The sequence below is a fragment of the Danio rerio genome, chromosome 9, assembly GCF_052040795.2.
Source record: "Danio rerio strain M-AB ecotype USA chromosome 9, GRCz13ab, whole genome shotgun sequence".
Classification (NCBI taxonomy): Eukaryota; Metazoa; Chordata; class Actinopteri; order Cypriniformes; family Danionidae; genus Danio; species Danio rerio.
The window spans coordinates 29,338,140-29,352,470 of NC_141029.1; the positions used below are offsets into that span (position 1 = coordinate 29,338,140).

Consider the following 14,331-nt stretch of genomic DNA (forward strand, 5'->3'; position numbering starts at 1 on the left):
CAAACAAGGCAGAAAACAGAGCTAAAGAGAATGAAAATAATAACTTTTGGGGGATTAGGAATCACTGTCAAGAGTGGCACTGAATGCGTACAAACAAATAAATCAACAAAACAAACAGAAATATTAACATAAATCAAACTGGTTCCTCTCATTTCAAATGTAAATTAGTAGGTGTATTTATATGTATGAGTATAAGAAAGGGATTAATGTCGGAGATGATGCCCTGGCTAAATTAAATACATCTGACAGCAGACAGATTTTATGAGTTCATTGGCAGTCACTACAATTATAAGGTTTAGTAAGACAGTATTGTATCAAGCCAGACTGACATTCTGTGACTTATTTTAAGATATATTATTATTATTATTATAATCATTATTGATTCATTTTAATTTCAGTGTAGTCCCTTTATTAATCTGGGGTCGCCACAGCAGAATCAGCCAGCAACTTATCCACCATATGTTTTATGCCGCGGATGCCCTTCACGCCGCAACCCATCACTGATTATTATTATGATATTTTTAAAAACATTATGATTTATGATGATTATTATTATTAATACTATTTATATTATCATTATATATTTTTATTTGTATTTATTATTAATATTGTTGCTATTATTTTGTATGTATTTTAAATTGTATATATTATTATTATGGGGGACGCGGTGGTGCAGTAGGTAGTGTTGTCGCCTTACAGCAAGAAGGTCGCTGGTTCGAGGGTCGGCTGGGTTAGTTGCCATTTTTGTGTTTACATGTTCTCCCTGTGTTCCCGTGGGTTTTCTCTGGGTGCCTCTGTTCCCCCGACAAGTCCGAAGACATGTGGTATAGGTGAATTGGGTAAGTAATTATACATAAGTAATTATACATACTGTATGTGTGATGTGAATGAGAGTGTTTGGGTGTTTCCCAATGATGGGCTGCAGCTGGAAAGGCATTCGAGGCATTAAACATATGCTGGATAAGTGGGTGGTTCATTCCGCTGTGGCGACCCCAGATTAATAAAGGGATTAAGCGAAAAGAAAATTAATAAATATTATTATTATTATTATTATTATTATTATTATTATTATTATTATTATATACTTTTTTAATTTATTTTATATATATAAATATATATATATATATATATATATATATATATATATATATATATATATATATATATAAATAATCATCATTATTATATGTAAACATTTCATATTTTGAATGAGTATATTTTACAATAATAATCAAAACATTTACAAATAATAATAAAAACATTTAAAATGACTGGATGTGCAGTACTTTAAATGTAATTCTGAAGTTTCTCTAAATTTAAATACAATATGCAATAAAAAAAAAAAATTATAATACAAACATTCTAACAAGTGGATTAAGACTTTTGGATCTCTTTCGGATAAAACTAAATAGACTAAACAACAAATAATAGAATGAAACCTAATATAAGGAAAATCAATTAAGGAATGAAATCTGAGGGGGACTTTTGTCCTTTCAGGCTCTCAGAAGAGAAAACTAAAAGAGCGCACAAAACGTCTATACATACACACTGGCCTGAGTGTGTGGGTGAGCCTCAAGACGTCCTCTTTTTTCAAGAGCTTACATAAGCTACGGATCAAAATCACTCTTCGACCGCACTGAACGACCTTTCTGCCCACCTCTGCATCTCCATGTCGGCTCAAAGCCTCTCAGTTTCTAAAGATACGGCTGCCTGAACAAGAGCATGGAGAGCGACTGCTTTGAAGTGAGGAGCCAGCATGGCCGCCTCCCCGCTGCTTCCTTTTGAAGGAGCGCTATGAAAACAGATCTTCATCTCCAGCTCTCACTTATGACATCTCCTTTCTGTGGATGGCCCGTGTTAGCGTGTGTGTGTGTGTGAGAGAGCAGTTGGGGTAGGAGGATAGAGGAGGGCAGGTAGATCTGGATTAGTAACAGGGAGTCCGTATGGCAGGTTACGCTGTGTTCTCTGTTAGGTGTCGTGCTCAGGCAAAGACCAACAGCAACAGAGATATGATAGACGACATGCAGAGAAGGCAACCATGAATGCAGTCTGTCCCATGCAGTTAGAGAGGGACTGTGTGTGTGTTTGTGTGTTTAACAGAAAATAGACAGAATATTTACAGGCAAGGACAGACGTTTGACAGCTTGTGATTCACAAAGTTTGTTGCTTATAGCTAAAATGCTAAGCATGTTTGCAGATGCATGCCAGTGATGTTTGTGTTAGCTATCTTACTGCTTCGTTACAGGGAGAACATTGCATGTGAACATGTGTGAGCTTCATTGTGCGTGTGTACCTGATGTGGACTGCCGGTTTTTGCGAGGAGAGCGTGTTAGTCTCTGGAAAGGGTCGGCAGATCCGTATAGCTCAAGGGTGCTCATACACAGCAGAATGGTTTTCTGCAGGTAGTCCACAACTGCCAAGCCATTGCAATTACCTAGAGCCAGCCTGTGGAAACAAAAACACACACACACACAGTGATCACACTCATCTATGTTTCACAAAGTGTCAGTTATACAAGACTTTATTATAGCCTATACCTGGCAAGAGCAGTCTTCACAAGAACACAAGTATATTCTCTGCATTTTTAGAATTGAGAAACAGCCCATATCAATAAATAAAAGTCATTAAAATTTGTTCACCCAAAAATTAAAATTTACTCTCCCTTGTGTGGTTCCAAACTGGTTTGACTTTCTTTCGTTAAACACAGAATAAGATATTTGGGAAAAAAGCTGGAAGTCCATAACCATTGACTTTCATACTATATGTTTTCCTACTATAGAAGGACTATAGGACTATAGGTTTCCAGCTTTCTTCTAAATATCTTCTTTGATGTTCCACAAAACTTGAGGGTGAGTAAACAGTAAAAACATTTTCATTGTTTGGGTGAGCCTAAATGAAATTAAGTGTGCTGGTACATTTAATCAACTGGAGTGAATTTGTCTTTTAATAATGCTTTAGTGATTAAAGTTTCTTGTGGTTGTGAGAGGATTAAAACATGATGACAGCAACTAAAAGAGGATTTTGAGAAATTATGATTTCACATATTTAATCAAAACTCTCAAATACCACATGAGCTGAAGTATTAACAATTACACACAAGAAGTTTGGATGATGGCAAAATCAATTACATTATACATTGTGGGGCTGATATTGTCAAAACTCTCAATTTTAGAGACCACAGAATGCTGTTTGATAACCATACTCATTTAATATTGCCATGATACAGTTGAATGGTAATACCATAGTAATTATTAACAGGGAAAAGTAAAAGAAATAATAGCTCTTTCTATTGGATAAAAGAAATGAATGACATAAAAGAGGATAAGCCACTTACAGTCCATAGGCAGAATTTAAATCCAGGCAGGTGATTTGTTGTGGCGGCTCTCCGTCAACCCATAATAACTGAACAACCAGCTCCGCCTGGTATCCAGGAGGCATTCGGATCATGCGATCTTTAACCCTTAAAAAGTAAGCATTCAAATTCAGTATTACAGTAGAATTTTATTATTTTACTTTGATTTATTCTACTGCTGTCTCCATCGTATCATCCAGTATCATCTAATCTAATTTTGAAGGCAGCACCTTTGCAGAGGCCATATTTGTAATCCATGTTTGTCATTAAGGATGCCTTTTTTTAAAGAAAAATATCCATAACAAAAAAATTATAGTAATTTCTTTCTTACATTGTTGTGTAATTGTTTATTTTCTTAAATGAGACAAACATATGCAGCCGAGATATGCAACCTCCTGAGGGCATGACTTTTGAAATAAGACAGTAAATTCCTACACAGTAACAATTTTGGTCACACTTTATTTTAAAGTACAATTCTCGCTTTTAATAAACCATTAACAACATTTTTGTTCAATAAACTCACAATTTGCTGCTCATTAATAGTTATCAAGGTAGATTTAGGCATTGGGAAGGATTAGGGACGTAGAATAAGATCTTGCAAAATATGTACTTTAATAAACAGTCAATATCTTAATAATAGGCAGGTAATTAACCAGTAGGTAATAGTCAGAATTAGTCCCTGCATGTGATTATTTTAAGGTAAAATTCTTGCTTTTAATAAACCAATACCTACATGTTTGCTCAATAAACTCACAATTTGTACTAAAGAGCAGATTTTTATATTGTTGCGTAAATGTGATGTAATAACAAAATTCAAAGTCTGACTTGACACAACATGCACACTTTGCAATCATAAAATATGAGCATTTAAGTGCGATCTTACTTGTGATATTTGTCATAAAACAGTTATAAATCAAACAAGACTTTACTATTGAGTTATACAGTATTTCAGATACAATATGATCTGTTTTTATTTTAATAAAAATAGTTTTACTGACTTGAGGCAAGGGATGCTGTCCCGTACACTGTCTGGTGTATTGCTGCGGGGACTTGGAGGCTGAGGTTGAGGTGAGTGACCACTGGGGTCGGAAAAACATGGAGTGTTTTCTGTATCTGATGGTGAAATGACGTCCTCCATCTCACACTGCAGCCGCAACTCTAGAGACTTTAATAGATTACAAGCACAAATACAACAGAAAGGCCATCAAAATAACAGCATGTACTGAAACCCCTGAACAGGGTAATATGTATAAATAATGTCAAAATCAGAGATTATTATGTCAGCAGATCAAGTGAAAACTGATCAGAAAGTGTTGTGCTCTGTGTTGGCATAAAAGGAAAGATGTATAATAGAATAACATAAGAAGCGTGAAATGACGTTACTGAATACGTATGTTGTGTGTATTGTGTGTATGCGTAGGTATATATTTTTAAAATAAGATACAGTTAAGTAAATATCACAACATGCTATTCCCAAATTTAAGCATTTAAGTCCAATCTCAATTGTGATATTTGTCCTACAACCGTTACATATCAAACAATAATTTAAAATTGAGTGAGTTATATTTCAGATAAAATATGATCTGTATAAAATCAAATGCTGGATTTAAACTCCTGAATCAATATTGGAGTTACTTTTGCACGCTGTAGGTGGATGACACCATGGCTGAAGTATTTCTGTTAGACAGGTATTGTTATGTCTTAAAACTATTTTAGTCTCCGAAAGCTGATGTAGATTGTGTTGTGCTATGAATGGGTTATATACATAAAAGTGTTGTTTTCAGTTTCATTAGGGAACTTTTATAGCATCAATAAAGTAGGTTTTTACAAACAAAACATCAGTAACAAAGGAGGTCAAAAACGTCAAACATCAGTAAATAGCGCTATTCCACCTAGCCTGCTTTACTGAGCTGAAGTTGGTTTTATATTCACATTGGTTCATTTCTGAACAATGACAGCCTGTGAGGCACTTTTTATGTTGTTTACCGTGCTACTCTTAATATTCGGTCTGAAATAGCATGTTAGTGTGACTTAGTAATGAGTGTAATTTCAGCATGCCAACCACTAACTACATTTCTAACTGGCGAATGACATGAACGAGTGGGTTGTCTGCTGTCATGTCGCTGTGTGTGCATTCGCAAATTCAGGAGGCGTGGCTTTGAAACGCAGTCTCTCCCTTGCTGTCCAAAGATAATATGCTAACCGTTTAGCATTTTGGCAGATCACCTACTACACCTTTAATTCCAAACAAAGCTGGGGGAACATCACAAAGTAACACTGTGGCTTTTCATTCCTGACTGAATCTGGGATTTGCAACTAATAAAATGAGCCAATGAGCCTGATTTGGTTGGGGGCTCATCCCAGATAAAACGATCCTCAAAGGACACTAAATTATCTTAAATTGAGCTGAAAAGTTCAAACTGGTGTGGTTATCTTTACAATTGAATTGGTGGAAAACAAAATTCATTAATTCATTTGTATCGCGTCAGCATAGTTTAAGTTATATTTCAGGATTGGTAATGTAGTATTTTTGATTGGTGGTTCATTATGGAAGCCTTCACTTTAATCAACTGGTTTGAATGAATCATTAGAATTATTATTCGAGTCAGAATTCTTTAAGACAGAGACTTACTACCACCTACGGTAAAGTCTAAACCAGCTAAGGTATCAGCACAAAAAACAGGCTTAGTTATTATCGTTTAAAAAAATACCAAAAATACAGATATATATATAGAGATGTATGGCACATTCTACCAGAAACACGTGACAAAGCCTGACCTTTAAGCCTGTTCTCCTTTAAGAAATCATACAAAAACAAGCATAAAATCACATAATTCAATGATGATCTGATGAGTTATAGCCTTAAACGTGGATTGCACGCAGTTTATGTCACATTTCAGACAGACACATGGGGACAATTGTAAAGTAGTATTTGTTTGTGGAATTTATTTATAATAAACGATAACAACTTAAACTACTGCTATTGTATGTCTGAAGTTTTTTTTTTTTTAATAACAGTTTTTAGCATAACAAAACTATTAAAGCTGTATGTTCAATTGGGCTGAGGACAGAGCTAATGAAAGGGTTAGTAAGTTTGTAATGCTTTTTAATAAAGAACAACAATCTGAGAACCTAACTAATGACATATTACTTTACAGAACAACTCACAGAAATCAGCCATCAGTCCGAATTAGAATAGTTTTTTGATGAAATACTTTTTATTCAATGTATTTAAGTTTTCATTTCAAGGACAGATAATGCACCTTTCTGGTAGAATGCCCCCCATGTTAAAAGTGACATTCTTTCTAACTTTTTCACACAAATGTTTGGTTGTTTCAACTTCAAATTAAATTCAGGTAAAATATGTAACAAAAACTAACGGTTGGGTTAATAGTTGAAATAAATATTTTTTAAACTAAAACGGTTGGTGCATATCTTAACTCAAATTTCTGTTGAAAACAACCTAAACTAAACACAAAAAAAAAGACACTTGTTTGCTCCGCTCACCGTGATGATGGTATTGGCGTCATGCTTGCTGAAGCGGTACAGGATGACATGTGCACTGATGCCGACGACACAAAAGATACGGCTCTGCGGGCACCAGCTGATCATCTGAACGGCGTACGGATCTTCCTCCACAAGATCAGCACTACGTCCCATATCGCCAGTCTTAGGCTTCTCAAACACCTTTGACGTCTTCAGCTTATACAGCATCTGAAGTGTGACTGACAGAGATGGAGATTATCACCTCATTACATTTTATTAGTGAATGTGATGCACAGGATGTTAAAATGGAAACAATGTTTTAAAGGAAACATTCCATGTCAAGTGCAAGTTCATCAGCAGCATTTAAAGGTGACATTGTGATAATTACTACAGACATTAGTGTCTCCAATTTGTGTCATCATTTATGATTACCTTTCTGTTGTAAAATGCAAAAGACATTCTAAAAATGCTTCAGTTCCATTTGAATTCCTTTATATCGTAAAAATAAAATGGGAATAGAAATGGTTTGTTACCAATGGTTCTTCTACATGTTTATTCCTTCATTTATTTTTTTACTTCGGCTTAGTCCTTAATTTATCACAGCGGAAGGAACCACATATTACTCTGGCATATGCCCTTCCAGCCACAACACAGTACTGGGAGTTCTACATATTCTATAGCAAAAACAAAAATGTCAAACAGAATTAGGCAACAAAATGAGAGTGCTTTGTTGGTTGAATGACTGTAGGTTCAATTTTCTGCTACAAACTCAATTTCAACTGATCCTTCCTTTCCCAACTGGTGGATTTTGGTCATTTGGTTACATATTCAACAATTACCTGTAACCCAGAACACCCTTTTTTTAGTGGTTTCAGGTAAACGTCATATATTGGCACCAGAAAAGAGTTCAAATTATCAAGGCGAAATCAAACGAACCAGAGTACACACAAAGTGCTAGAGTAAAAGAGCTCTAAAGTCTAGGACACACCAGCGCAATAGTCAGCCATTGGGCAGCGTACATACAGTCAGGGCCATAAATATTTGGACATCAACACAATTCCTAAATGTTTGGCTCTATACACCAACACACAAACAATATCCAAACATTAAAAAGTGAAAGCTTGATTTATGATTATCATTCTGTCTCATTACTTTTGGTCGCTTAACAAGCGGGAGGCACATATGCAAAGTTATAGTTCCTACAACGTTGACCTGATTTGGATGTAAATACCCTCAACTTAAAGCTGACAATCTGCAGTTAAAGCATGTCTAGTTTGTTTAATTTCAAATCCATTGTATAGTGTATAGAGCCAAAATGTTAGAAATATGTAGATGTCCCAATATTTAATGACCTGACTGTGTTTGTGTTTGTGTGTGTGTGCGTAAATTACACCCTAAATGCATTCTGCTGCGCTTAACTTGCACTGAACCAGGAATATTTATTATTTGCAGTTGTTATTTGATCATTGGATGTTCATTTTGGTCATTTCCTTTGCATTTACATTAATTAATTTAGCAGACACTTTAATCCAAAGTGACTTACAAATGAGTAACACAGCACAATCCCCATAAAGAAGTAAATAATCACGAGAAGAACCATTATTACAAAGCTGCAGACGTTGTTTAGAAAAAAAAATACATATGAAGGAGAACTTTAGAAAAACAGAAAAAGTAGAGAGTTTTTTTTTTAAAGCAAGACATATTTTGCTTTGAATTATACCAATGAAAAATCCTATGGCAAAGCATCAATAGATAATATTTATCTGAAATGAAGCAGCGATGAGAAAGTGTGGGATGGAAACAGCATGAGGCTGAAAGAGAAGCACAAGCTCTTCAAAGCTAAGACACTTACTCGCTGTGGCATCCCAAAACTTTATCGATCCGTCTGCATGTCTGTGGGGGACAACAAAAAGGAAAGACAAAGAGTGATCGCATGAGCGAATGAGTTTGTGTGTTAAACCTCTTACGAGGAAGCAAGCAGCGAAGGCTTCGGAAACACGAGGGAAAAGAGGTAGAGAGAACAACCCACAGGGTCAATAGCGCTATTGAATTAAAGTGGAGAAGTGCAAAAGATTTGCCACTGAGAGCCAAGGAGAAGGGCACATTTTAGACATTATTGATTTTAAGTGAAAATAAATGCAATCAATGTATGCTTCAAAACAAAAACGAAATTAATCCACAGTTTTCAAGCAAATAAAAATACGATAAATGACCTCCATATGTGGGTGGAAACTTTACTTTTTGAGCCAGGGGTGTCAAACTTTTTTAGGTGAGAAGCATCACCTTGTGTAGGATGATTTATCATTATTATTATTATTATTATTATTATTATTATTATTATTATTATTATTATTATTATTATTATTACTATTATTATTATATTTGTTGGTTATACCTGCACAACAACTGCTGAAGTCTGAAAAAAGATCATGTTTTTAAAGCTTAGATGAAACTAATGTGAACACATTTTTATACAAATTAATTTTTTTAATGCCTTTAGATTAAATAAAGATGAAATCATAACAACATCAATATAATACTGAAATCAGTATTTTAGCCAGTAAGGCAAGGCAAACTTTATTTATAGAGCAAAATTTTGTCCAACCATAGTTGATCCAAAGTGCTTTACAATGAGATAAAATATTAAGGAAAAAAAATAAAAAGGAAATATATATGTATATATGTGATACTAAAATACAGTATAGAAATTACATGTATGAGGCACTCAAAGGCAAGGGAGTAAAAATATGTCTTCAGGTTACATTTAAAAGTATCCAAGGATGGAGAAATCCTTCACTGTTCCATAGCCTTGGGGCTGCAACACAGAAAGATCACCTATTGATTTGCAGCGAGACCGAGGGATCGACAAAAGAAACTGATCATGGGACCTTATGGTCATGGGATCATGGGAGTATTTTAACAAACACCCATTATTTATATATCTAAAAATAATTTATTGGAGACACATGACTAGATTTTAACTTGATTAATGTTAGTTAATGTATTTACATTAACAAACAATCGGTAATACATTTATTACAGTATTTATTCATCCTTGTTAATGTTAATTAATGTTATTTAAGTTAAATAACGTTAGTTCATGTTAACTCACTGTGCAATTGCTAATGTTAAAAAGAACACACTCAGAAATAATAATGCATTAGTTAATGTTGAACTATGATAATAAATGCTTTACAATATTTTTCATACTTAAATAAATTAACTAATATTAACTAATAGACCACTATTCCAAAGTGTGACAGTTTAAACAGTATATATGTACATTTAAGTCAAAATTATTAGCCCCCCTGTTAATTTTTTCCCCAATTTCTGTTTAACGGAGAGAGGATTTTTTTTCAACACATTTCTAAACATAATAGTTTTAATATCTTATTTCTAATAACTGATTTATTTTATCTTTGCCATGATGACAGTAAATAATATTTTGCTAGATATTATTCAACACCCTTCTATACAGCTTAAAGTGACATTTAAATGCTTAACTAGGTTAATTGAACTAACTAGAGGGGTTAGGGTAATTAGGCAAGTTTTTGTATAATGATGGTTTGTTCTGCAGACTATTGAACAAATACAGCTTAAAGGGGCTAATAATTTTGACCTTAAAATGTTTTTTTTTTTTAACTGCTTTTATTTTAGCTGAAATAAAACAAATAAGACTTTCTCCAGAAGAAAAAAATGTCCTGAATCTGTTACCCATCATTTTGGAAATATTTAAAAAAGAAAAAAAAGATCAAAGGGGGGCTGATAATTCTGACTTCAAATGTATGATTATCAACTCAAACCAAATGACTGAATCAGTGCTGTTCGTCATTGTAGTACTCCTATGCAATTAATCTTTGTGATTTTTAGCCAGACAAAGCAAAAATCTTCTGAATATTTAGCTGTTATCTATTTATTTTTATCGTATTTATTTATACAGGGACAATCTACAACACGCCATATGACAAGACACAATATACACTTACAGTACAATATATACAATACAATAAAATAAAAAATAAAAAAAATCAGTGGTTGCATATTTGATTTTCTTTAAGCCGAAGGACAGTTTAAAAATGATTAAAAGTGTCTCTCTCTAATATGCACTGGTGTATTATTCCATCTTTCAGCTGCTCTGACTGAAAAATTGATTGTCCAAAAACGGTTCTCTTCAGTTTCACTAAACAATCCCCACTAACCGATGACCTAGTCTGTCTTATATTGTCCTTGCAGACAACCACACATTGTTTGAGAGGTGGTGGTGCAAATATTCTATACATTAAACACACATCAGCATAAAATAAGAAATTGTCAAATGTTAGTATGTGTTCAAAACAGTTACCGTACATTGGCTTTTTAGCCAACATTTTTACAGTTTGTTTATAAATAATAATGGTTTTAATGTTGTAATGTTCGTGTGGGACCAGCTTGTATCATAATAAGATAAATGAGAGAAAATCATTGTATTCATAAAAAGTTTAGCAGCAGCCATAGGTAACTGATGCTTGATATTTCTATAAATCCTTAGGCTTGTTCTAGCACTTTGGAAACCTTCGTAATGTGTTTTTTTAATATTTGAATTAGAGTCTATAATCATACCTAAATATTTTAAATGATAAACAATATTTACATTGAGGGTGTGACATGAACGTGTGTTTCTGACATGTTTTGCTAAATCAGTTTGTAATGCACATACTTCCAAATGTTTTGAGTCAGTGTGATATTTCATAAATAAATTAATACTGTTTAATTCATCAGGAACTAACTTGAAGAAAATGTCAAATGTTTTTATTTTTGTTTTTTAGATAAATTATTTAGATAACTTGTATTCTTTTTAGCCTCCTATTTATAAAATAATTCAACTTATAAAATCAGCTTATAGGACTTTTTCACATACCACAAACTTGAATTTTAAGTGCTAAGGTGTACACATGCTGAAATTTAGCTTTTTAGCCATAGTTAAGGATTAAAAACAAAGCACACACAGATTGACTCACCCTGTGATGATAATCTCTGGATATGTCTGTGAACCGACTGTCCATGTGCCACCACTGACTGGCCATTCCTGAACAACATCACACAAACAATAATAAGAAACACATTTTTTTTAACAACTCCAAAAATAAATAAATAAATTAATAAATTAATTAATTAATTAATAAGACTGCCATGCCAAAGAAAAGATGCAAAACACACAGATAATTTACAGCGTTCAGCATATATGAGTACACCCCTCACAAATCATTCATTTAAATGAATATTTTCTATAGGATGCTTTACAATATTATATTTGTGCATATACATTAGTTTTGTCAGTACTGAAGCCAAATCTGGAGCTAATCGAACAAAATTACTTACACTATTGGTTCAAAAATCAGTAGCCCAAATTTATATGTGAGGGAAAATATTAAATAACATTTTTTAAAATAGCAAAGATCAAGAGAAACAAAAAATACATCCAATTTTGATTAAATGTTGTAGTTTGTCTTTTTTTTTTTGCAATATTTTCATTGAGTTTAAATGTAATATATTTCCATTTCTGAAGATGTTCTGTGATTAAACTATTATTTGAATAAATATATCTGTTTAATAAATTTGTTTTGTTTAAATGCAGCAATATATATTAACCATATTCACTGAGAAATGGACACAAATATTTATTTTCAAATGGGGTGTACTCATTTATGCTGATCACTGTAACTTCTTTAACAAGTCAATTTGCAGATTAGCGAACAACTGTGACAAACCTTGTGGCTGTAGCCAGTCTTTTTATGTTTGGCTCCTATAGAGTAAAGCACTGGGATGATGTCAGGAGGACAGTCGGCAAAGTAAGCCGTACACGTGACCGGAGACTCATGGACGTCCATAGGGTAAGGGTTCTCAAAGATAGGAAAACTGAAACAGAGAAACACTTTAACTAGCAAACATTTTTAAATCAGGAGATTTCTCTCTGTTATTTACAATAACTAGTGCTAACATAACCGACCTTTTACCCAAATAATTATGCCTAATAATTAATAAACACATAATAATAATAATAATAATAACTATTATTATTATTATTATTAAAAATAATGGTCATAATACTATTATTTTTAATAAATAGTATTATATTTATATTATATTTATATAATTATTTATTTATTTATTTATATTAACTGCATAAATGTTGGTAAGTTAATAATAATAATAATAATAATAATAATAATAATAATAATAATAATAATAATAATAATAATAATAATAATAATAATAATAATAATGTGACTATAATTGTTATTATTATTAATACATGTAAGTTCTAGTGTGTTTTATCATATTGATATTGGGCTGTAAGGAAATCATATGACAAAAAAATCATGACAACAAATGTTTTTATCTCACTGTAAGGTTTAATTGAACATTTTTAGTACGTTGGATTGATTTAAAGTTGAGATGACTAGAAAATGTTATTTGATTTAACTAAATTTAAGACAGTAAGATTTTTTTAATAAGTAATAAGCTCAAGTTTGTGTTCCAGTGGTTTTACCACATTTTCCAGTGTCTCTATGCTAAAATCAATGAAAAATACACAGTACAACCCTGAGAGTTTTGACTACATGACACCTTATTTACTTATAATATGCTTTTAATGGAGATGAACCAATGAGTCACATCACTTTTAATAAAATGCACTTTAAAGTTCAAGTTTTAATGAAACGTCTGGATGATTGTCTGCATCTGAGTTTGTCTTGTCTGAGTGCAGCTGTTTGTGTGTTCCTTTACTGCGTCCTTGTAAAGAAACAGCCTTAAAGCAAAGAAAAACATTTAATGTCAAACTGGCAATGTCTCTATGGCAGGGGTGTTATTTAAAAAGTGACAAACGGCCAGTCGGTGCCCGTGTGCAAGTGTCAGGCTGACCTTGGCTTTTCTTCTTTGATAATGACTCACTTGATGGATGTTTATGAGTGACAACTCCAATGATATTTACCCTTAACCAATAAATACTCCCCCACACACACTCAGATTTAAACCCTTTTCCACAGAGCATCTTCAAGTAACGCACACACACACACACCACACACATCCACAATATTTATTGGGTGTTGAGCGATGTTGCCTCTGGTGGAAGTACAAGTGTGAGGTGTTGTTGGAGTACATCACATCGAGTTACATCATTCAGACACACACAAGGCAGAATGTGTGAGTGTGATAGTGGAAAGAAGAAGAAGAGATTGCTCACTTGCTCTGGGTCAGATCGACCACAACAAAATCTTTCTCCAGCAAAACCACCACTGCATACGGCTCCTGGACCTCTGTCAACACAAACACAACAAATCCAAATAAATAAAGACTACATAATACTGGATTCTATTCACATTAGTTAATTTAAAGGAGACGTGTGTATGTCTAACACTGGAGATTTAAACTTTCACTGTAAAGGCCAAAACTATGGCAGAAATTATTATTTTTTTTGGCTAAAGTAAAAAAAATATACAGATATTTAAAAATAT

The 14,331-nt window shown here is 33.2% G+C and overlaps 1 protein-coding gene across 19 annotated transcripts in view; it reads right to left on the reverse strand.

The window, feature by feature from the left end:
* The window catches only part of stxbp5l (syntaxin binding protein 5L), a 231,424-nt gene that overhangs the window by 54,998 nt on the left and 162,095 nt on the right, over positions 1 to 14,331 (reverse strand). For all 19 annotated transcript variants that reach the window (XM_087266926.1, XM_087266923.1, XM_087266929.1 and 16 more), the window contains 8 exon segments: positions 14,061 to 14,133; positions 12,586 to 12,733; positions 11,836 to 11,903; positions 8,691 to 8,731; positions 6,860 to 7,077; positions 4,351 to 4,517; positions 3,335 to 3,460; positions 2,294 to 2,445 (listed from right to left, as the gene is read on the reverse strand). In XM_087266926.1, coding sequence (XP_087123052.1) covers positions 2,294 to 2,445; positions 3,335 to 3,460; positions 4,351 to 4,517; positions 6,860 to 7,077; positions 8,691 to 8,731; positions 11,836 to 11,903; positions 12,586 to 12,733; positions 14,061 to 14,133 — 993 coding nt within the window.